The sequence below is a fragment of the Pectinophora gossypiella genome, chromosome 26 (genome assembly GCF_024362695.1).
Source record: "Pectinophora gossypiella chromosome 26, ilPecGoss1.1, whole genome shotgun sequence".
NCBI lineage: Eukaryota > Metazoa > Arthropoda > Insecta > Lepidoptera > Gelechiidae > Pectinophora > Pectinophora gossypiella.
Genome location: NC_065429.1, coordinates 353034 through 378053, shown reverse-complemented (window position 1 = coordinate 378053; position 25020 = coordinate 353034). Strand labels below are relative to the sequence as shown.

Genomic DNA, 25020 nt, shown 5'->3' with positions numbered 1-25020 from the left:
ATTTTATTTACCCGCCCGATCCCTTTTTTCCTGTTTTTTTCATTCTTGTTTATTTTTTTTAAAACTCACTTGAATCGTAAAATAAAAAGTAATACTACGTATAGAAGGGTAACTCTCCGCACCGCACCAATTGACCTCAACCGCTAAAGAGTAAGGGGGAGAGCGCGCGGATTTTGTCTCTCTCGCAAAAAAAAAATATCTTTATCTGTTTTTTATCGCTCTTACCGCGTTAGGCACACGGAAAGAATAACAATTTTGTACTGAGTGTCCATGTGTCTGCTTAAATATAATTTATAAAAAAGACACTCAAAGTTGCGAGTTTGAGGTGGTCCCACTATTGAAAATAAAAATAATATAAAAAAAATATATATAAAAGAAAAAAAAACTTGCTTCTGTAAAAAAACCGGACCTGTCAAACGTTAAGGTTAGGTAAGCGGAAATTATGAAAAACAGTATAACAAAAAAAAGGAAAATATAATTCTGTACAATAAAGTATATTTTATATTTGTAGTTTTTTGTGTTTTAAAGTATATTTGATTTGATTTTGATTAACCCTTTCACGGACAGAGACCATGGATCATTGATGGTTTATAATAGGTAGTATGACACCTTTGAATCGGAACGTCCGCACACGTTCTGTACTTGTAAGTGTTAACGCTGATGAAAAATAAAAATCACTATTACTTCTTCCAAATACGCATTTAATATGATTCTCACATATACAAGATAAGTACATTCGATTACACGATCTAACAACATGATACAAATGCTATACAACAGGTTTAGTAACTTTAAACAACACTCTTATGCTACTAAATGAGGGATTCTCCAGGTCACGTTCTCAAATAAAAACTTAGATGGCGGTGTATATCCTTGTAATTTCATGAATTTTAGGCCTAAACACCTTTTATCTTAGTTATTAAAACACATAATAACGTGTTCTTGCCGCGTTTAAAGTAGGGATATGAGACTCTCGATATTTCGATACTGTTGCAAGTGCCATGATCACGGGATGACTGATGAGATTGGAATGGAGTCATATCCCTACTTAAACGCGGTAAGAACCCGTTATTATGTGTTTTATCTTAGCTTATTTTTTTTTTTTCGCGAATGTGGCCTGGATTGACCCTCATTTGATGAGCCGATTGTACAATTATCAACCAGCTGAAAAATAAATGCTTGGGTTAACCAAGCGTATAATAATTTAAAAAGAAACAAATTATAAGAAATATAAAAACACACATTGGCTTTGACAGACAGTTATACATTTTAAAATGAATAACGCGGGCGAATCAAATAGGCATTCCACTGATATGCAACCCGTTTGACGTGTGCTGTCAATTTAATTCTGTCAAGTTATTGTCCAGTGTACAATTTTGGGAGGGTTGTTTAAGGGTGGTATTTATTTATTTATTTATTTATGGTATTAATAAACTAACCTCAGCTTCGAGACTGCCCTCAAGATCATGTCAATGTGACAGTTCTCATATAAAAACAGAGACTTGAGCATGATCTTGAGGGCAGTCTCAGCTGAGATTCGTTTATTAATACCACCTTAAATTTCTTCCAAAAAATGCATGCCTGTAGATTATCCGTCCCTTTCCTTTTCGGCGGACAAGACAGGTATAAATTAAAATGAGATGGTTTGTATTGGAATCAGCACTGGTAGGACTATCGGCTCATCTATTTGAATAAATACATTAATACTATTCTCTCATAGTTCCAAAGCACACGATTATAGTAAATGCCACATTATATAAAGTTATTATTCAGTAATACACAGTTTGCCATTATAAACTCAAGTTTTCAATTCAGCTGTAAAATATACCATGTCATCGAGTAGCGTACTTAAATTTATTTTTGACGTGACTTATTGTAGATTTGCCGCAGATGGCAACAACTACTTGGCCGGACAAATAGAGAGCGCTGAAGGCTCTCACCCGGTACGACGTTTAAGACAACAGGCCTGAGGGTGCCCAGTTGGGCTTGAACCTCGGCTCAGCGCGTCGTCTGAGAGGGAAAAATATTTGAAAGAATTAATCGACCCTAGCGGGTCGATAGCGATAAGCGCTGATTGAGGGAATTCGTCGACCACGCCGGCGGGGTCGGTATCGGGGTCCTGAAGTGGTTGGTGTCGCGAGCTGATTCTATGGCTGCCTCTATGGCTATTTAACACGAGTGTAACAGTTTCCGAATAACTTGTGGTCGAATAAGAAAACATTTAGTTAAATAAAATACGTTCAAACATAGTACAAGCTAATGATGAAATGGTATTTTTCAACAGGAAATCACATAGTATCTTACGAAAGTGATCCTTAAAATGAATAATAAATAAAAATGGCTCATGAAACGTAAATTAAATAACTAAATTTAAATGATATTTGCATTGATTCGCTCATTTTTCTACTTAAAAACTAAAATGTTTACAAATAATGAAATAAGTATAGTTTGTGATAGACAGAGTACGGTCTGAAATGGTTACATTGAAGCAATGAAGATAAAAACTAGAAGCTCGAATGTAGATGGCAGCACTGTTGAATATTCCTAAATTTTGACAGTTCTCCATACTGTCCAGCTAAAATTCGTGATAAATTGCTGTAAAATGTGAAGCAACGTGGAGTGTATCCCGTCTGAAGAATGTGTTACGAAAATGAAAAGTAGTTTTTTTCAGTTTTCTTCTTTATGATCTTTAGGGAATAAATTTAAAACTATGATTTTGAAGTAAAACCCTTTGTGGTTATATTGTAAAAACAATATACTTACATACATGTTACTATTATAGCATGTAAGTTAATCATACTGACATATCTATGGACTAGTCTGAAAATATATATATTTTTTAATATGTTTACTCTGTGAAAATTTAAAAGCACTCAACAGTATCGACACCTGATGGGTGAAATAGGCAGTTATTATCCTTATTAATGTGAAATTACATAGAACTTTTGTCTATTTACCCGCAATCTCTTAAGGGCCTAATATACGGTACGATTCGAGAAACGACGAATCGATAGTGTATATCAAGATCGTTAACGATTTACTTCATCGAAGACGATATCGGAAATCGAACAAAAACCCTTGCAATCATGTATTCATGATTCGTAACGTTGTATTCGTGTAATCATGTATTCGTAACGTTGAATCGACAGTGTGTGGCTCTTTACGATCAACGATCAAAATATTTATATTTATGTGAATACTGGTTTCGCTTTAGAAGCCATTTCTTAACCCACATTTTTCTAGGCATTTTTGTTTTGTAGCCGAATCAAAGTTACCGCCACATAGATAAGGAAAAGAAGTTCATTTTCCATTTTATTAGGCACGTATTGAATTAATAGAACACGTGTTTATACTTGTTTCAAATAAATAAATGATCGATCGTTACGACCAATCGTTTCGTGTATGAGCGTCATTTGCGATGCGATTGATCGTCACGATTTTCATCAGATCGATCGTACAGACGAATCGTACCGTATATGGATCCGTTCACGCACACGCGTACTAGATCTCGCTTGCACGCACAGGGTAAGGCGGCACACGGTATAAGGATGATTTTTTTTGTACGGATTATCCAGGCTGTATTAGTGCAAGTTTCTTTTACCAAAGATTACATTTTCTTTACAAAAGATAACTTAGTTTCAAAATTACTGAAGTTGATTTGTTTTTTCTAGATTAAGAGTTGTTGTGAAGTGGTGGGTGATTGTTGTTGGATAGATTAAATATGTAATATTGACCAATCGCGTTGGTCTAACACACAGCTCCGTGAAGTGTGGATACTTAGTTCATCTTGTGATGGATATACCTCCCCTATTCAGAATGTAGTCGTGAACTTATGACCTCCTAGTACTTGCAATAATTTTTCTCTGTCGTTACGACACTCAAAAAAAAAATGGCGTAATTTTTCGCGCGAATATATTTTAACGATAGTTTTTTTTTTTTTCAATTCAAATGGGTATGTTCTTGGCTTGGATGGTTTTCTGGACGACTAGCCGGAGGAAGCACTGGAGAGAGAATCCTGGAAGAAATGGAGGGGGGCCTTTGCCCAGCAGTGGGACACCTCAGGCTAGATAAGATAAGATGTTCTTGACACTATTTTCCATCTTAACCCTTTCACGGGCAGAGACCATGGGTCATTGATGGTGTTATGAATCATAACAGATAGTATGACACCGGAACGTCATTAGACGTTCTGTTCTTGAAATTGTTAAAGAGGTTAAGAAACTGAGGTCCGGGTACCTGAACAAGGCGCTTTTCAAAAAAGTAACCAAAATTCTATTTAAAAAAATAGGGCCGCTATCTTCAAAAAATAACATTTTCCAAAAGTCCACCTTTTTACTTTCTTGTTAACCATAAAACATCAACAGCTCTTAATCTACATGGCAAGGATATTGCTTCATAAATTATATTATCTTACAATAATAAACCAAGCACAATAATTTATTAAGCTTTACAACTAACACAAATATACGCTCTGAATACACATTTCTATTCGATCTTGTCGGAAAAAATATTTTTTCAGATCTAATTCAGTCTATGTTTAAAAAAAAACAAAAAGAAATATACTGATTTACTTATGATAGCTGCAATTATATTACCAATTAAAATAATAATATTATTCTAACGGTAACTAAGTATCCGATAAGTTTATGCCATTTCATCTTAATTTGTAGATTCAATCATATATATATTTTTAAGTATTTTCAATTTCATATTTAGATTTAAAAAAATGGCAATTAATTTTCAGATGTGGTAAAAACATACTTTCATAAAATATAATATTTTTATGTTATCTGTGTACGCTATAATAATATTTTTCCAAACTTATAACCATTGTCATTGAATAAGCAGTAATACTTCACATATTACCAACTTCAAACTGCTATTATTATATTATATGATAATATTTTTGGCTCATTTACAGGAAGATCGTTATTGGTGTTCTAGCTGGCCTTTTAATTCTTTTGTCTAGTTTTTTTATATTAATATTTGACAATTTTCAAGTAAAGCACCGATATATACGTATTTCCAAGGTGTGTATCGGATACGTTTCTTTTTTCGTAATATAATAATATATTAAGTAGAAAAGCTACCTATTTTAAAGATTATTTCAACAAGTAGGTTCCTTCGAAAGGAGATTAATATATTTTCGGTGGTTTCCTAAGCAACGATATAGCAACCGTTTTTTTATGTAATTTAAACTATTTATTTAAGCTACTCAGCTCTCAAATTGTTAAAAGGTCGACGGGCATAATCACAAAATGTATAAATAAGTTAACCCAAAACTTTTGTCACGCGTGTTTTGTGGGATATATATTCATTATATATCATTTTAGAATATAAATATAATAAAAATATATACATGAATATATATTATTTATATATATTTTTTGGGATTGAGTATTTGAGTCTCGTAGATCTTTTAATAAGTTGATCATAAGTTTATTTCGACAAAAATCTTCAAAAAATTGTTAAAAGTTAAAGGATTTCACAATGAGATTCATTAAAAATCATTAAACAACATATTTTCCATACGTATCCTTCACGAGAGAGCAAGTCAAGTAATAAGTTTGATCAAACCTCTCTGAATTTTGCAGTAATTTTCAAAACCTTCTTGTGTAAGTCAATCTTAGATAAAACCAAAAAATGAAGACGTTGTAATTGCTTTAATTTATTTTTGATAGCTCAATTCATTGATCATTTATTCAATGATTCATTGATTTGTAAGACGATCCGTGCTTCGGAAGGCACGTTAAGCCGTTGGTCCCGGTCACTACTTGCTAATGTAAGTATGTAGCCGTTACGGTGCCATGTCAGGGGTCTTTGGCGGCTCAATAATAACTCTGACACCAGGTTTGATGAAGGTGGTAATCCACCTTATAACCTACACAATAAGAAGAGAATTAATTGATGTTCAATACGAGTAGGTCACTCAATGAATGTGACATAATTTTTACTACTTGAAACAGAGTCTTCATTTTTTAATTTCACCTAAGGCATATAACAAGCACATTATAAATTGGATCGACCGAAAACTGGTTTATAAATCTACTAGAAGACCTATCAGTATTGCACAGCCACTTACCAGGTCCAATTTTAAATACAATTTTAAAAAAGGTATTATTAAATAAAAAAAAACAACATTATCGGTCGTGCCATTTTCGATTCTTGAAACTTTTCAATTTTATTTTTCACAGTTAAAACAGCAAAAATTACCCACATGCGAGAAACGCGTTTCGAAGGTATGTGACTAAACTTGTATTGGGTTCGATTTCCCTTCGAGTTGGAAGCTCAAACAGACAGTCAGTTAGGTAAGCGAAGTTCTGGTCGATCCATTTTATAGCATGTGATGGCTTAAAAAACCTTTTTATTAATATTTTTCTTCACTCCTCATATGCTGTTGCACTTCATAAGAAGATATTGTTAAGCTGGATGTCTCCGACGTGAGATGTGTGATTTCCACCTGCCACGAAAATTGCATATTGAATATTATATCAATTGTATAACACTTTTCAAGTTAACTAAAAGTCGACATAACTCAGCCTGCGTGCTTGCGTGAGCGTAGTACGAAAACTTGCAGATTGCAAGGAAAGTTTATGTTTTATAGTTTATATAGACCCACAGTGGTGCCGATTCTGGCAGACAATGATGTTGATTCCAGTACACACCTAGTTAATAATATACCTGTCATTTTCTTATCCACCGAAATGGAAAGGGACAGATGATTGACAGCTGTTAATTTTACAATTAATGAGTAAATGAATGAATAAGCCGGGAGAATCAAATAGGCATCTCGCTAACATGCAACACTTAATTTTATTTTAATCTGACAGCTTTAAAAATAGTGTTGTCCTTCACTTACGAGGAGTGCAAGCCAGAGATACAGTTTGTGAACTGTCAAACTGAATTGAAATTAAGTAGTTGTCTGCAAGAATCAGCACCAATACAAATATTTTTAAATGGACTTGGAAATTTGTGTCCCGAATTAAAAGGTAAATCGAATTGACTGTATTCATCTTTTTGAGTTTTGTCGACAGCGGGAACTTAAATTATATATCGTTCATCATCAACAGCCCATTAACGTCCCCACTGCTGGGGCACGGGCCTTCCCTATGGATGGATAGGGAGATCGGGCCTTAAACCACCACGCGGGCCCAGTGCGGATTGATGGTTATTAACGACTGCTAATGCAGCCGGGACCAACGGATTAACGTGCCTTCCGAAGCACCTTAAGCCGTTGCACGATATATCGTTGATTGATTCATAATTTATTGTCATCCAATCAAGATTTTTGTAATATCAATGTTACCAACGCTCAGTGGAAGCTTAATTTGATAAATAACAAACCTAGCATGAGCGTGTATTTATAATAATTTAAAAAATCTTACCTCCGAAAGCCATTCAATGTTTGTAAGCTTAAAGCAGATTCTACTAGATTTTAGTTGAATTATGTTGGGAATGTTGATGCATGCTTAAAATTACAGTTAAAGGAGAATGGGCAACACGTGATGAGAATGTCGAGTAGGTAGAGCAAAACCCATTCTCCTTTTTAGCTTTAAACCCATTAAAAATAAATTAGTATAGATATAGCCCAATAATCTATCTTAGTAAAGTAATTTTTTAGACTTGTCTTATTTTAATCAAAACCTGGGGTCCTTTATATCACGGGTGAATAGGCATTTTCTGGGTAATCTCGTTCCACAGTCGATCTCTTCTCCTCGTGGAAAAATGAAGTCAAGAGCAAACCCATCTTATTTTAAAAATTAATTCATCATCATCAATTTAAGAGCCACGCTCTAAAAAAAAAAAAAAAAAATAAAAAAAAAATCTATAAATTAAAAATTAATTAAAAAAAAAAAAAATTAATAAATAAAAAAAACCATGACGCCCTATTCTACTTGAGATGTCCTATCGTTGCAACTTATGAATTTGAACATTCAAAAATTAATAAAATAAAGTGAAGTTTTAAGATTAAAAAAAGTTAAAACAGGTTTAAAGGGAACATTGCTAAACGAAATGACACCTATCACCTGAAATGTTGCTGCTCAGGCAATAAAAATCTCTGCTTTTCTTCAAATATTTATTCTACATGTCGATCGCCTTAAATAGTTAACAACAACATAATATACAATATTGATATATCGTAACAACGAGGGTACTCGTAACAAAACAATTTTTACACACCTTACTATGTCTTTGGAGGGGCACCATTTTGAAAAAAATACATTTTTCTTTTTTTTGTGGAAATTCAAACTTTTATCGATTATTTTCACAAAACTTCACTTGCGACAAAATACGGAGCGATTATATCAAAATAATACTGATAAAAAAAAATATTTTGAGGTATTTTTTCTGTAGCATGGAGAATGCTACACCGAAAAGAGCGTGGCTCTTAAATTAGTGATGTGCTTCTGTCGGTGTAGCATTCTCCATTCTTGTCTATCAAAGGCCAGTTCTTTCATTTCCTTATAAGACACGACGGTCGCCTTCTCTTTAATCTGTTCCATACAAGCTCTTTTTAGTCTTCCCCTTTAGAGAAAAAGAGATACTAATGAGGAAAGCAACATGATTGGACACTTAATAAGACACGGCGAATTTATTAAAAACATCATAGAAGGGAAGCCACGAGGAATTAGAATATATATATCACTGATATTAGATAGAAGTTAGATCGAAACTGAAACTTCATGATAATAAAAAGTTATGAAAAAAAAGATTTAAAACTGTTAACATTTTATGAACATAAATATAATATTTTTCAAATGAAAAAGATTATAATATTCAAAAATTTTACGATATGCGTAGTCATTGCGATATGCTGCCCCTACAAAAAAGTTTATAACTTTATTCGTTGGTCTGTAAGTATTTTTAATTCCATTTATAACAATAGAAAAAGGTCTAGTAACAAAAACATCAATAACAACATCTAAATTAATGCAAAAATGTTTTATCTCTCTCTTTATTTAATTTTTCATATTAAAATAAATATTGGACTTTTAAATGGCAATCATTTTCAATACGTACAAAAACATTTTTTTTAAATCAGATGTTTAGTTCTGCTTGAAATTTGTAAATAAAAATGACAATAATCTGTCATACCTCATAAAAGTCATAAAACACTTTTCTGTTATTTAAATTTATTTATGATTTATTTATTTTTTGCTTTTTTTTAAGTACATCTGACATTTTATGACATTTTAACTTGACCTGTTGTATGAGGCAGATCCAGAGAAAAATAACGATTCCAACTTATTAGAAACTAAACGGAATTTATGTATATTTCTTTATTTACTTGTAGTTCTTCTCTGAACAGTATAAATGGAATTATGATAAAAATAACTTACAGATCACAGTATACAGTTTGTATAATATAATAACACTCACAAAGCGGACTATATATGTATAATATCAGTATTTAGCGAACAGCAATTGCTTCAGTTAAGACAACCATTTTTATAAGTACATATTAATAGAACCATGTTACATTGTCATAAATATATAAAATGTCATAGAAAAAAGGATTTTAGCATTTTTTTGTTGGTGATAGGCAAGTATGATAGGCAAGTAGTAGATGGGGACGTAGTCGAAATCACTTTGTGAGACTGTCCTTTGTTTGGTAAGGACTTTTCAGGCTTGAATCACCTGATTGTCTGAAAAAGTAAGATGATTCCGTGCTTCGGAGGGCACGTTAAGCTGGTGGTCCCGGCTATTAGCCGTAAAAACACCTTCACCAACCCGCAGTGGAGCAGCGTGGTGGAGTATTCTCCATACCCCCTCCGGTTGATTGTGGGGAAGCCTGTGCCCAGCAGTGGGACGTATATAGGCTGTTTATGTATGTATGTATGTGATAGGCAAGTATTTGACCACAATCTTACCTGATGGTAAGTGAGGATCTGGTTGAGGGTAGAATATGCTTACCTAGAAAGTGCCTATTCGCTCTTGCCTTGAATTCTAGTAAGTGACATAACGCGTAAGTCTGTGTGCTAGATACAAGCCAAAGTTTCAACGTATTCCAGTCCAAGTCGGGTCAATTTGGAAAACTAGCATTCGAATGAGTCATTTTTTTTTGGCCGTGACTTATTGTAGATTTGCCGCAGATGGCATTAACTACTTGGCCGGACAATTGGGGAGCGCTGAAGGCTCTCACCCGGTACAACGTTTAAGACAACAGGCCTGAGGGTGCCCAGTTGGGCGCGAGGCTCGGCTCAGGGCGTCGTCTGAGAGGAAAAATATTTGAAAGAATTAATCGACCCTAGTGGGTCGATAGCGATAAGCGCTGAATGAGGGGAATCGTCGACCACGCCGGCGGGGTCGGTATCGGGGACCTGAAGTGTTTGGTGTCGCTGATTGGCTGCCTCTATGGCTAGAGTCGAATGAGTCAGTTTAAGTGTTACTTCGCCAACCTACTTAAGGGTAGCATGGTGGAGTATGCTCCATATCACATTCAATCAATGTAGACACGGTCTCTGTAGTCCAGTAATTGAGCGTTGGACTCACAATCCGGAGGCCTCGGGTTCGAATCCCGATGGGGACATATCACAAAAATCACTTTGTGATCCCTAGTTTGATTAGGACATTACAGGCTGATCACCTGATTGTCCGAAAGTAAGATGATCCGTGCTTCAGAAGGCACGTTAAGCCGTTGGTCCCGGTTAGTATTTACTGGTGTAAGTGAGTAATAGTTACATGAGCCATGTCAGGGGCCTTTGGCGGCTCAATCATAAATCTGATACCAGGGTTGATGAGGCTAGTATTCCACCTCACAACCCACATGATAAGAAGAACGTGTATTTTCGATTTGGGTTCATGAGTTATCTCCTCAGAGTTCTTATTATAGAGACCGCAATATGCACAAGCATAATTAAAACACATAATAAGGGATATGAGACTCCCGATATTTCGACACTGTTGCAAGTGCCATGATCACGGGATGTACCCTTAACCCCCCTGCTTTAAACGCAGTCATCATCATCAGCCCATTAACGTCTCCACTGCTGGGGCACGGGCATTCCCTATGGATGGATAGGGAGATCGGGTCTTAAACCACCACGCGGGCCCAGTGCGGATTGATGGTTATTAACGACTGCTAATGCAGCCGGGATCAACGGCTTAACGTGCCTTCCGAAGCACGGAGGAGGTCGAGATGAAAACTTTTTTTTTGTGGTCACCCATCCTATGACCGGCCTTTGCGAAAGTTGCTTTACTTCAACAACCGCAGACCGAGCGCGTTTACCGCTGCGCCACCGAGCTCCTCGCGGGTAAACGCAGTAAAAACCCGTTATTATGTGTTTTAATTATCATAATGGTGCTAATTCCTGTAAATACCATCTAATTTTATTTTAAGTTATATCTGTCATTTTCTTATCCGCCGAAAAGGAAAGGGACGGGTAATCGACAAGCATAAAATTTATGGAACACACGTCAATTTTAAGCACAAATCTAAACCAACCGTCTAAAAATTTTACATCCGTCAATAACCCGACACAGTTAAGTAGACAGCACGTCAAACGGATTGCATACCAGCGACGTACCTTTTGATTCGCCCGGATTATTCATTCATTTACTCATTCTTCCTAAAATTAAGAGCTGTGAATCATCCATCCCTTTCCTTTTCGACGGATATGAAAATGACGGATATAACTTAAAATAAAATTAGGCGGTGTCTGCAGGAATCGGGGCCAATAACCGCGTAAACTTAAAACAATATATGCACAAGCATATCACGAAATGTTTTACTAAGGCAGCGATCATATTCTAGAACTTTCCACATCATTCCTTGCTTCTTTGCTATCGCACAACCACAGCAACTAGCGTTTGTGTTACTACGGCGAATGGCGGGTCCACGTAGAGTTGACAGGCGACATACAGACTTGTGTTATTGAGTACCGAGGTTATATCTTCCTTGTTTCTATGGTCTGTGGTTATCTCTTATATATTTATGTCAATTTACAGTCATGAGTAATATCATGTACCCACTTTAGAACCCTGTCGCACTGTCATATTTGACATCTAATGAGACTTACGGTTTATTTTGTCAAAAGTTTAATGTGACATGGTATCAAAGTGTATACATATTAGTACTCGTGACTGTACGCATTTGATTAAACATTTTAATGTTACATTTCATTTCAACATTTATTTGCATAGTGTATCTAGAAACATTATTATTGGACAGAAAATTAATTTTCTTTTTGACCAAAAACTAAGTGTATTTTAAAAGTACATTTTTTAACAACCACCTAAGGTTTTTATCATTAATTTTGTACTATGCAAATCAATGATATGGTATGGTACCGATAAGAAAGTTTTTACAAAATTTACACTTTTTTTAGTTACTAAAGAACCTACTATAAAAACGACACAATGGTTTAAAAAGAGATGTAAATATTTTGGACTGCTTGCGATGGAATTATTGAAATGTTTTATGCGCAGACGCAAAGTACGTGGGGGGGGGATTGATTAAAATGACAATAGTTAAATGTAAAACACGCACCTCATTGACCTTTTAATGTAACTTAACTGCCTCTTTGGTCCACAATTGAGCGTTGGGGTCACGATCTTTAGGTCCCGGGTTCGAAACCCGGTGGGGACATACCACAAAAGTCACTCTGTGGTCTCTGTTTTGCTCAGGACATTGCAGACTGATCACCCGATTATCCAAAAGTAAGATGACAAAAAGGCCACAGAAGTAATTCATCTAAAAAAGCAATATTGCTATTTGACATTTGTTTGCATTGCGCACTTAGTTGTCTAAGCGCAAATTAAATATCAAATTGCAATGTTGTTTTTTTAGACGAATTACTTCGGTTTGGCTTTTTTAACCCCCCTGTTAGGTTGGGAGTGGCTGAAGCTTTTCTGTATCTTAATAAAAATACCCAAATCTGGGTACTTTTCCATTTCAAGACAATCCAAAATAGTTTATATCGATATTATTTTTTAAAGAATACGCAAAATGACATGATAGTGAGTTCCTGTTTTCTGATTAAGAGTCAGTGCCGCAAAACCCATATCACGTGTATTCGATTCTCAGATTTTTTCTGAGATGCTGGTGGCGCCATTTTGTCGTCACTAGAAAGGCAAAATTACGTCTTCTACTAATCCCTTTATCCCCTGTTGGGATGTAGGGTTCAAATAACAGAATTCCATTCCTCGCGATCTTTTTCAGTCTCCAAAGCTTGCTCCCATGACATACCGAGAGTTTTCAGTTCTCGGTCAACCGACCGTCACCAGGTCTCTTTGGGATCAGAGCTTGTCGGGACGGGTGTCAAAATTACGTAATCGCCAAAATATCTTTTAAAATAGCAATCTATGCTATGCATTGCTAGAAAATGAAAAAAAAAAAAAATAAAAAAAAAAAATAATGTTTATTTCTCTCACTAGCTTAGAACTTGAGTACAATATCCAATGAATACGGGTACAGATTAATAAAGCAGGCGAGAGACTGGTGTCTGTGATAGGCGTAAGCCTGTGTTACAGATCACCAGATGATATGCTTATACAGCGAGCTAATACTTTAAACGAGAAACAACATTTTATACAAGAAAAATAAAATAGAAAAGAAGAAAAAATAAAATAAAAATCAATGTAATCTTACACTGACGTCATCTAAATTTGATATATTGTTAAAAAAATATAATAAAAAAAACGAAATGGCGTTTTGGCGTACTTTTTACGTAATTTTGCCTCCAGTGACAATGATAATATCATGTCCTATAGATATTGGTAATATTACACAAAATTCGCAACTAACTACGATGATTATAAGGTTAGGATTCCAAATGTAATGACATTTTGCACGACACACCAACTCCTAGTCTTTACGAAGTCATCAAATCTAGGCAATGCTCTTTTTTTTGATACGTATGAGATTATCAGCTCGATAGGCATATCAATACCTACTCTTGATTTCAATCCTAGGGGGTTAAAAAAGCCACATCGAAGCAATTCATCTAAAAAAAGTAATATTGCAATTTGACATTTGCGGATATACAAGTGAGCAGTTCAAACAAATGTCAAATAGCAATATTGCTTTTTAACAGAATTGCTTTGATGTGGCCTTTTTAACCCGCCTGTTCGTTTTGTCCTTAGATGAAAATGGATTGTGGTTGATCGCATGATGTCAGTCATGAAATTCAGTCATAGACAGCGATCTACAAACATTTGCAGGTCATAATAGGATTATTTCATAGGTTTACCATCAATACAAACCAATACATACAAATTCCTTTTGATAAATATTTGATAATTTAAGTCGTCATCAGCCGTACGACGCCCACTGCTGGGCATAGGCCTCCCCCAAGTAAAGTAATATAATTTAATTAAATAAAAATGTTCACCAACCCGCAGTAGAGTACGCTCCGTACCTCCTCCGGTTAAAAGAGGGGAAACCTGTGCCCAGCAGTGGGACATATAAAAGCTGTTTAATTTATTTAATTTGTAAAATGTAATTATGTAACTAAAATGTTATGTTATTCTAAATTAATGAACATTTAAATTTATTAAAGTCCAGCTGTGTTTTCCCTTCAGTCGCTTCTGTAAAAAACTGGACCTGTCAAATCTTCAGGTTAGGTAAGCTGACCCTGTGGAAAATGGGAAGATTGTCCAACTGTGTTAAATGGGATAAACCTATGAAATAAACCTTTACATTTTAAAATTTTAATTGATTAATTATAGTTAAAAAGATGAAAACCAAACACGATTTGGCAACTATTTCCAAAATAACTCGACCACACTAGCGTTCAAATATACGCGTTTAAAAAAAGAAATGTTTATTACATAAAAAAAAAACAGTTTGTAAAATCGATTAAAAAACCGATTTTGCAAACATTATTGCTACATTTTATTTAATGTCCTTTTTCGTATTACAAAAAAGCCTAACTTTTCCAACGCTTTCCTTAAAATGGAAGCACCCAATTTTGTGTATTTTAACGTTGATTAATATTTACTTTATTAAATGGGAAGGAAGGCGTTTTCCCCTATTTTATCAGTAAATAAATTTACCAGAAAGTAAATATTTTTTATTTAATTTTATTTATAAAAGAACCGTAAGATACCGATATGATATCCTAATCCAATTCAAAAACTAAAGCAAAGAGTTGTTTTTTATGAAACAATATCTATAGGGGGTGTAAAAAGGCCACATCAAATAAGTTCATCTAAAAAGCAATATTGGTATTTGACATTTGTTAACATTGCGCATTTTGTTATATATGCGCAAATGTCAAATTGCTATATTGCTTTTTAATTTGGCTGTTTAGACCCTCGGTTTTTAATATTTAAAGTTTGTCTTCAATTTTACCCTCTACATTTTATCATCCAAATTCGAACAATCGGTGTAGATGAAATCGTTTTTTGACTACCGCTAATAAAATAACCGTTTTTTTTATGACCGGTAAAAAAACGTTTCCCTTTGCGGGTTGGAAGGTCAGACAGTCACTTTTGTAAAAAACCGGACCTGTCAAATCTTCAGGTTCAATAAGCGGACCCCGGGAAAACGGGATAACGCTTGGGAGCATTGTTTTTGTAACCGGTAAATGTTAATACCATAACCGGTATTAGCAACCGGTTGTTGCCAACCTTCCCATAGCAACAAGACGTCATCTAAAACAATTCTACAAAGCTAGCCGTGACGATATAAAAACAAGCGATTAAATATGTATAAATCCAATACAATGTTTATCATTTATAATCATTTTCAACTCTTTCTTTTAAGTGCATCTAGTATTTGTATTTAACCCACCATAAAGCAGCGTCCGAAATAAAAAAATACAGCATTAATATAAATGTAGGGATATGCTGAAAATCTATAAAAATGCATTTGTTAGTATAAAATAGGCATATGAGTACATACAATATCGCGTGAATGGACGATACAAAATTATGTGTATAGGATCTGGGACTCTAAAATGGCCAAATTGAACCCAAATCAAAATAAAAAACAAATCAATAGATCTTTTTATTTAATTTATTTTCAATTTGCTTTTTTTTATTAATTTTTTTAGTCATTTGTCATTTTGACTGTTCCATTCTAAATTTTTCTTTTGTAAAAATAAAATGCCTATAATATACCATCTATAGCCATTTTTTCCATAATATACCATTAATATATGTATATTCGAAACAATTTTGTACCGTCCATTGCCAAGCTTATAAGTGGCATTACTTGCAAAATGTTAGCACCAGCATCGACCAACCCACCGTAATGTTAGAAAGAGACAAAACTACACTACACTCTGATCATGAAAACAAGTCAAAATATAGCTATCCTGCTCACACTCGTGCGTTTCGTGCTCAGTTTGAGTGAGACAAATTAAAACGCGAAGTGACTTGGTTTCGTGTTTCTATACGTATAACTTATAAGTGTCATGGCGCAAAGTCGAATGGATTAAAAAGTAATATTCCCTAATAAAACTAGAGGTAACATGATGGTGTAAGAGTTATATTGAAAAGACTTACCACTTCGCTGGTGAGGCAGTTGATGGTGGTGGGCGGAGCGACCCGCGCGGGTGGTGGCGGCGGCCGCGGTGAGCGGCGCCCGTCGGCCGGGGTGGCGCCGCGCGCCGGCGTCATGGGGTAGCCTAACATATTTAAAACATTGTCATCATCTCCCTAGCATCATCCCGTTTTTCACAGGGTCCGCTTACCTAACCTGAAGATTTGACAGGTCCGGTTTTTTACAGAAGCGACTGCCTGTCTGACCTAACCTGCGAAGGGAAAACCAGCCCAATACAGGTTAGGTCACATACCTCCGAAAATGCATTTCTCTCGAATGGGGGTTTCCTCGCGATATTTTCCTTCACAACTGAGCACGTGATAATCATTTATGAAAACATGAATTCGAAAATAAATTCGACAATTATTGGTTAAGGCCTGTGTTGGATTTGAACCTGCGGCCTCAAAGAGGGAAGCGTTCAACCAACTGGGCTACCACGGCTCCATATTTAAGATATTGTGAATTTTGAATATTGTCACATAGCATACGCCGGAAAAACCGTTTCTATATCACATTTTAGAATCAGTTTTAATAAAAGACAATGGGCAAAAATGTGTGTATACGCAAGGAAATGTGTGTATAAAAAGTGTGTGTAGTGTGTATGTGTGTGTAGTGTGTATGTGTGTGTGTGTATGTGTGTGTGTGTACCTCAAATAAAAAATGTGTTTGTTTAATGAAGGACCTTAATAAAAATATATATGGCGCTGTCAACGTCTTTTAACCTTCTCGTTTAAATGTTTGATTAACTTCGAACGCCTAAACGCAGATCTCGTAGCTAACAGACACAATGTAAAATCTTTTGTGTCTGATATCTCGGCGGACGTGTGGTTAAATGTTAAATGAGGTAAAATCAATCAGGTATTTTGTTAAATAAAGCTAATTACCTAATTAGGTAATTGATTTACTATGTAATATTCACGTATCGACCTGTTAAAATTTAAAAATAGTTTAATATATCAAGTGCGTGAGTCTTTAAGTACTAGATTTTTTTATCTTATTTCATCTTACGTCGTATAGACCATTACCTTGTTCACTGCTACTGGACTCGGTGAAGCTGGGCGTGCCTTCCGTCCAGGTGGGCGTGGAGCCCTCCACCGACGCGGGCGGCGTCCAGCACACGCTGGAAATAACATTGTATACTGCATTTAATACATAATTTATAGCCTATACACAAATACATAACATACATACACCAAACAAAATTGCTTATGAACAAATGTTATTATAATTTGAAAGAATATTTTAAACAAAAATAATTTTATTTTGTAATAAGTATACGTAATTTTCAATAATCTTCTTTTCAATGTAGGTACCATTTTTAATATTTGCATGCAGGCCGAACACATCACAACATTGTTACCTATGTCAATTATTTTACCGCCATTTTGTATTTTATGTGTTCTCGCAAATAAATTGATTTGATTTGACATACAGCCTATATACGTCCCACTGGTGGGCACAAGCCTCCCTCAATCAACCGGAGGTGCCTAAAAAAACAACCAAAATGGGCAATAAATGTCAAATAGCAATATTGCTTTTTAGGTGAGTTGCTTCAATGTGGCCTTTTTAATCCCCTACTTCGTTCATCCTTTGTCTCCTGTGTTGCCAGATAAATGTCAGATTAATATTAAAAATAAACCTTTAAGCCATAAATAAAAATACAAACCTAGCGTCAGTACTCCTCGCCCCGCTCAACGCGGCAGGCGTCAATGCGAGCGACGACGCAGACGACGTCGTCACGACGCTAGCAGCCGACGACGCGCCGCGACGCCGTCCCGACGCCGAAGACGACGTGGTCGACGACGAGTTGGTCCGGCTGGTCCGCGGCGGCGGCGCCTCCTCGAACGGGGGCGGAGGCGTCGAGCAACACGAGAGCGGCGCTGCGGCTGTGGGGGGCTAGCGTTACTACCGGACTAGCAGGGGCGCTCGATAGGTGGCGCTAGGGCGGCGGGAGGCAAGGCGTAGATGGCGCTGTGTTCAACTAAGTCATCGTTAATATTAAAAGGTCTCGTTAAAGGTAACATATCCAGCAACCCGCGGCGGAGCAGCGTGGTGGAGTATGCTCCATACCTCCTCTGGTTGATTGAGAAGAGGCCCGTACCCGGCAGTGGAACGGAATAGACTGTTTATCTTATGTTTACTTTCAATAACAACTCTATTCACTCAAAACATGACGAACATATAGATAAAGCTTTTTTCGCAATAAAGTACGTAAACCTTTTACCAGATGTAGATGACGCTGGATAGTAATATCTCTTTATTATATAAAAAGAAAATTGACACAACCCGATTACCTACGCCTTGTCTCCCATAGGTGAAGAAATAGAGGTATCTGCCCACATGATTACTTCAAAAATAATGAATAGGTAAAGACAGGGAAAATTCATGAACTAGGAATATACAAAAGGAACGGACTAGATGCAAAAGTGTTTTAAATCTGTTTTTTCTACTCCTCTACTTTAATCTGGCATTTAAATAACCAAAAAGTCTAATATAAGTACATACATAATTAAACTCTTTGAAAAAGTTTACGCTCTATGGCCTATAAAAGCATTGTTTACAAAGTGTAACTGTACTATAATGTCGCCAAAAAAGCATTGTTGTTGTTTTTTTTTTTTTTTTGACCTGGAAACTGGCACCTTTACTTTGTTTGGTGCCATAGATATACTATAAAAAAAAAGTATACATTTGCCGCCATTTTCCCGCGCGTTGGAAAATAAATTGGAAATTTTTTGTTTCGTTTAAAATTACGTCGTCGTAGAAAAAGTATTGTATGCAACGTTGTATAACTAGGTCAAAAAATGCTCGTGGCGTCTCTTATTGCGATGTTCGCCAAGGCTCACATCGCAACTCACGCCACTCGCATTTTTTGACCCTTCTTATACAACTGTTGCATAAAATACTATTATATGCATTTAGTAACATAAAACTGATTTATGACAAGCTTAGAAGGTATCATAAAACGCATAGTAACATAAAACATTTTTTTTTGTTTTTGTAAAACATAAAATGACACCTCACCTAATATGGCCGCCGAACCGAACTAAAAACCATCATTTGTTTTTTTAATTATTTGAATATTTAAAAAAGGAACACTGTTGCAAGTAGTCCCTAAAACGAATTAAGAATAAATAACACAAAATGAGAATAATATGAAATAAATATCTATGAAATACCTAAATTACTATGTTAATTAAAACTATTATGAAATGTGCAGGGATACGCAAAAAAGCATTGGTAAAACAAATTATGAATTACTATTTAAGGATCTTTATTTCAAACAAACAACAAAATTAAAAAACTAATATTAAGCAAAAAATGCTCAAAATGGCAGTTATACCTTTTTTAGTTACAAAAACATCATATAACTTATGTATGTAAATCGTCATATCCACGGTACAACAAAACCTATGCTCATTCCTATGAAAAGCCGCCATTGCTAGCCGTTTGATGACGTAAGTGTTATGAGTGTTACCATTAACTATATTATTGAAAATTAATCGAATTACAGACTAACGCATTTAATTACTATAACTTGTCACATATATAAAAATCGTTAAAACTAAGTAAATCGTTTACTAAAAGTTAAGAAATTGCCGTGCAAAGTAAATTAAAAACATTAGCCGTGGGTAATTCACTTTTTACAAAATGGCAACATAGGGTAAGATGACGTCCTTGAAATTTTAGCTGTCACTTTTGAGCATAAGTACTTTGTTTTGTTGTACCATGGTCTTGTTATATTTAACAGTTCTGCCCAGTCCAATAGGGAGATTGCAGGCGTGCGCGGTAACTGTCAGTCTATGTCCCTAGATAAATGTATTTTTTAAAAGGCTAATTTTGTAATTGAAATATTCCTTAACTGACATTGCATTGCATTTTTTAACAAATGAAACGTGAAATATTTTCATTTTATACTTTCCTTGAACTTGTAAGTTATTCGATGTTTCTGCGACCTTTTATAAATGTCTACTTAACAAAATCACAGCACATTCTACAAGACACATAAGCTATACCACGGCTATAAGCTATACCACGGCTACTAACTAATACTTGTTAACTATGTCTAATTATCTTTACAATAAATATTTTTCTTTTTCATTTGCCTTCAACCAATACGCCCTGAACTTTGTTACAAGTTTTATCGTTAGACAACTCAGTTGCTTAAAGACTTCTAAAATACGGTTTATAAACATCTCCCTTGTCTTTCTCAAATTCTTTTATTGTCTTTTCTCAACCTTTTCTGCTTCTCTAATTATCTTTTTCTCATTTTCCTTTCTGATTGTCTCTAAAGTACTTCTTCTATGTCTTTTTTCATCTTGTAAATCTTTCGCTTCTCCGATCTTTTCTTAAAGCTCCTCTTCTTCTGTCTGGGCGCCTTCTTAGGTCCATCCGAAGCGGTTGCTTCGGAAAACCTCTTAATTTTCTCATGTACATTGCCGCTAATAGATTTTGACACTACAGGTTTCATTTCAGTTGTTTTCATTGTGTAATTTCTGTCTGAAGAACTTGTGTTGCCATGTGCAAAGGCTATAGGTTCGAAGATTTTCTTTGTTTCTTTCACTAAAACCTGTTTAGTTAATGCTATCTTTTGTGACTTCTGGCTATCTTGCGATGATGATATGGAGCTCCGTCTCGAGCTGGACTCGGAATCAGACTGAACCTTCCAAATGTGCTTTTGGAACATGTCTATCTTAGTTTTCGCTTTTTTATGGCACACGACCTCATCTTTTGACAAACCTTTAGAATGCTCCTCACTGTATGTCTTAATTTGAATCTTTGGCTTCGGTTTCTTGTCTTGAGAACGATTTTTGTCTCTTTTAGATTGATTGAAGTTCAACTTCTTTGTTAATCCAGACATGATCCCTGGTTTGGAGCCATTTTTGTCTTTACCTTCAGCAGCTTCTCTTTCTAAGTCCTTCTGTATATTTTCAGACTTAACTGTCTTCCTTAGGGTTTTGGCCGCTGATATCAGATCTGATGACTTGACGTTGTGCACGCTAGCTCTTTCATCTGAAGTACTGGCTTTAGCTGGCGATCTTATTGACAGCTTTCCACCAATCGAGCTAACAACGCCTTTTATAAACTGCGAGGGACTTTTCGACTGTCTCCCTCTTTCTTCAATAACATCATCATCTTTTATCTCATGTATGACGATCTTCTCTTCGCTACTTGACTCGGTAAAGGACGTGTCATTGTATTCTCCCGAATCTAAATGTTCTCTGATAGCATTGTCTACATTAAACTTCGACATCATAGATGTCTGTGCTATCAAATCTTTTCCAGGGTAAGAACGTTCAGTGATACTGTCAGCTTCATCAACGAAACCAAGAAAGGAGTTAGATGCAACGAGTTTGGTTATTTTGACAGAATGATCGGAAATGGACGGCGGGAGTCGGCATGCAACGGGTTCTTGGAACTTAAAATCATGGCCATAGAAGACAAAATCGTCGTCACTACTCGTTATAGGCGTTTGGGGTGGAATGTCGTTAGTTGATACGTTAATTGCATATTCACCTTTGTCGATGGTGGACTGCGAGTTAGCGCCTCCGCGTTTTGTTTTCGGAGACCCCCGCGGAGGCACGGGGGGCGGGACTCTTTGCTTAGACCCCTTCAAAACTGCGGGGAAAGCCACGTCGGGCTCTGACGTCGCGGCCTTTGGCGTCGCATCGATTATTTTAGCCGATGACGTGACAGGTGACGTTACTGATGTAGGGGTCATATGAGCGGTAACGTCCGTCAAAGATACTGCACAAGGAAACAACGAGTTTGTAAAGACGTTTTTATTTTATTTTTAAAAGTGTTTGGCACGTGTATTGCATAGGTTACAAAAGAAAATTTGAGCGACATTGTGTTCATATGTCCAAAATAGCATGTTTATATATAAATTTTTTCGATTGAGCTTGACGGGGGAAAAACGAATCGTGTTGGTGCAATTCAGTGTTAGGAAAGTGTTGGAAATATAAATGTAAGTATTATAAATATAAAAGTGAAGTTATTATAAATATAAATTATACATTTTAAAGTAATAACATGCAGGGGAAGTGTAAAAAAAATGAAGTTATCACCCAATATAAAGATCCGATAGTTCGAGCAGCATGGAACGGAAGATGTAGACGGCAATAAGTTTACTGTATGACAATTTATATTACATTATAAGTATCATATTATAATGGTGCTGATTCCTGTACACACCACCTAATTTTATTTTAAGTTATACTTGTCATTTTCTTATCCGCTGAAAAAGAAAGGGACGGGTAAGCATAAAAGTTATGGAACACACGTCAATTTTAGGCAGAAATTTAAAAAAAAACCCCTTCCAAAATTGTATATTGGTCAATAACCGGACAGAATGAAGTTGACAACAAACAAGTTACATATGAGTGAGATGCCTATTTTATTCGCCCGGGTTATACATTCATTTTAAAATTAACAGTTGTCAATCATCCGTCCCTTTCCTTTTCGGCGGATAAGAAAATTACAGGTATAACTTAAAATAAAATTTAGATGTCTGCAGGTTTTTTGTTTCATAAATTTCCTACAGGCTATTGTCATTGTCACGTTAATAAGCGATCTGTATCGCCCATGGTAATATTCTCAATAGAAATCGCTTTATGTGAATATTTTTTTTTTAAATCAAAACAGCAAGCGTAACAAGGAGATAAGCAAATCATTTAAAAAACTCGAAGCATTTCTGTCACGGTTTCCAATCCCAGCTCGGGCTGTAAACCTTTGAATTCATACATTGTTTTAAGTTTACGCGGTTATTATCATAATTAAAGCACATAATAACGGGTTCTTACCGCGTTTAATTCTCTCATAATCGGGAGTCTCATATCCCCATTTAAACGCGGTAAGAACCCGTTATTATGTGCTTTAACTTTGAATTCATGTTTGAATCATGAATAATTGATCACGTCGTTTCCAGAATATGTGCCCTATTACACGGGACTTAACATAGCTGACGAGGAGTGGGTATATATACTATACATCTCTGCGTACTCCTTCGGGAATACAGGCGTGATATTATGAAGCATTCATTTCTTGGGTTTAATAAATGTTATATATAAAATATACGCATAATAAATGTTATACAAATGTAAAATGTACATTGTATGATAGTTAGTCTCACCTGCTTTTGCCGCCACTCCACTTGAACTGGCCGCTGTTATTCCAAAGCAGCATGAAAATGTTTTATTTTAAATTATTAAACTACGTTACAATGGCGATCATTCCAGTACACAGCATTTAAATATATTTTAAGATATACCTGTCATTTTCTTATCCGCTGAAAAGGAGAGACGGGTATTCAACAGGCATAAAATTTATGGAGCACATCTCAATTTTGAGATGAAAATTTAAACGCTCCTTTCAAAATTTTACATTGACTTATAACCCGACAGAATAAAAGTCAGACAGCACACGTCAAACGAGTTGCATGCCAGCGAGACGCATTTGATTCGCCTATTAATATTCATTCATTCATTTTACAATTAACAGCTGTCAATCATCCGTCCCTTTCCTTTTGACAGGTATAACTTAAAATAAAATTAGGAGGCGTCTGCGAGAATCAGGACCAATGTTAGTTCGAAAGACATAAATTATAAGAATGGCGAACTAAGAAAATATAGTGCGTTGCTATAACGGTGGAAATGATCCAATAAATGTTTTTGTGTTAATACATTGAATTGCTTTTGAAAATAATGAAGCGAGAAATCCGTGATGTTGAGAAGTTTCTAATCTCACTTCTCAGCCATTGTTTTTACCTTAACTGTTATTATTTTAGAAAATAGTTGGAATTTCTTGTCGGAAAATTCATAAAAAATGTTGTGTTTTTTAATTAAGTGCCTATTTTTAGTTCTTTACTTTTGCGACAGAAAATTCCAATCGATATCAACTCAGATCATGAGCTGAATCATCCTTAGTATTCATTATGGCGTCACTAACACCCTGTACGGTCACGAGTACGTATACTTTGAACCCATGTCACATTAACTTTTTTGACAAATTAAACTGTAGGTTTCATTAAATGTCAAATATGATAGTGCGACAGGGTTCTAAAGTGGGTAAACGATATGGCTCATGACTACAATGTGTTAAATGCATATATTGCAAATAAAAACATTTTTTACTATTATTTATTAGTTTGCCGCTCTAGGATTGGCTTGCACAGCCATGAAAGAAAGTGCATTTCTTCGAGGCAGTGACGTCATAAATCGTCTGAAGCAGACGTATAAGGCCAATGATGATGATATGCTAGAGATATAGGCGTGAGCTTATGTTGTTCAAGGAGTAAATAGGCGTGAAATATCTGGTTATAAATAACATTTGCAACGTTTATTCAAATTCAAAAATATCTTTATTCAGTAGGTAACATAGTTACACTTTGAATCGTCATTTATTACATAACGAACGTCTCATCCGCCTAAAACTACTGCAGCTTCTCACAACCTGTATATTCTGTGCAGTAATATCGATTTTGGCCAACTAGTAAATAAAACAAGACAAATAGATGAAAATCCACATTTATTACA

The 25020-nt window shown here is 35.5% G+C and overlaps 1 protein-coding gene across 3 annotated transcripts in view; it reads right to left on the bottom strand.

Annotated features, from left to right (window-relative positions):
- The window catches only part of LOC126378351 (phosphatidylinositol 4-phosphate 5-kinase type-1 alpha), an 80134-nt gene that overhangs the window by 2371 nt on the left and 52743 nt on the right, over window positions 1-25020 (bottom strand). For 2 of the 3 annotated variants that reach the window (XM_050026623.1, XM_050026624.1), the window contains 4 exons: window positions 18156-18375; window positions 17515-17609; window positions 16453-16574; window positions 6300-6460 (listed from right to left, as the gene is read on the bottom strand). In XM_050026623.1, the coding sequence (XP_049882580.1) occupies window positions 6368-6460; window positions 16453-16574; window positions 17515-17609; window positions 18156-18375 (530 nt within the window). In that variant the 3' untranslated portion in view covers window positions 6300-6367. Of the gene's footprint in view, window positions 1-6299; window positions 6461-16452; window positions 16575-17514; window positions 17610-18155; window positions 18376-25020 lie in introns of those variants that run through there. The other variant, XM_050026625.1, reaches the window with a different exon arrangement.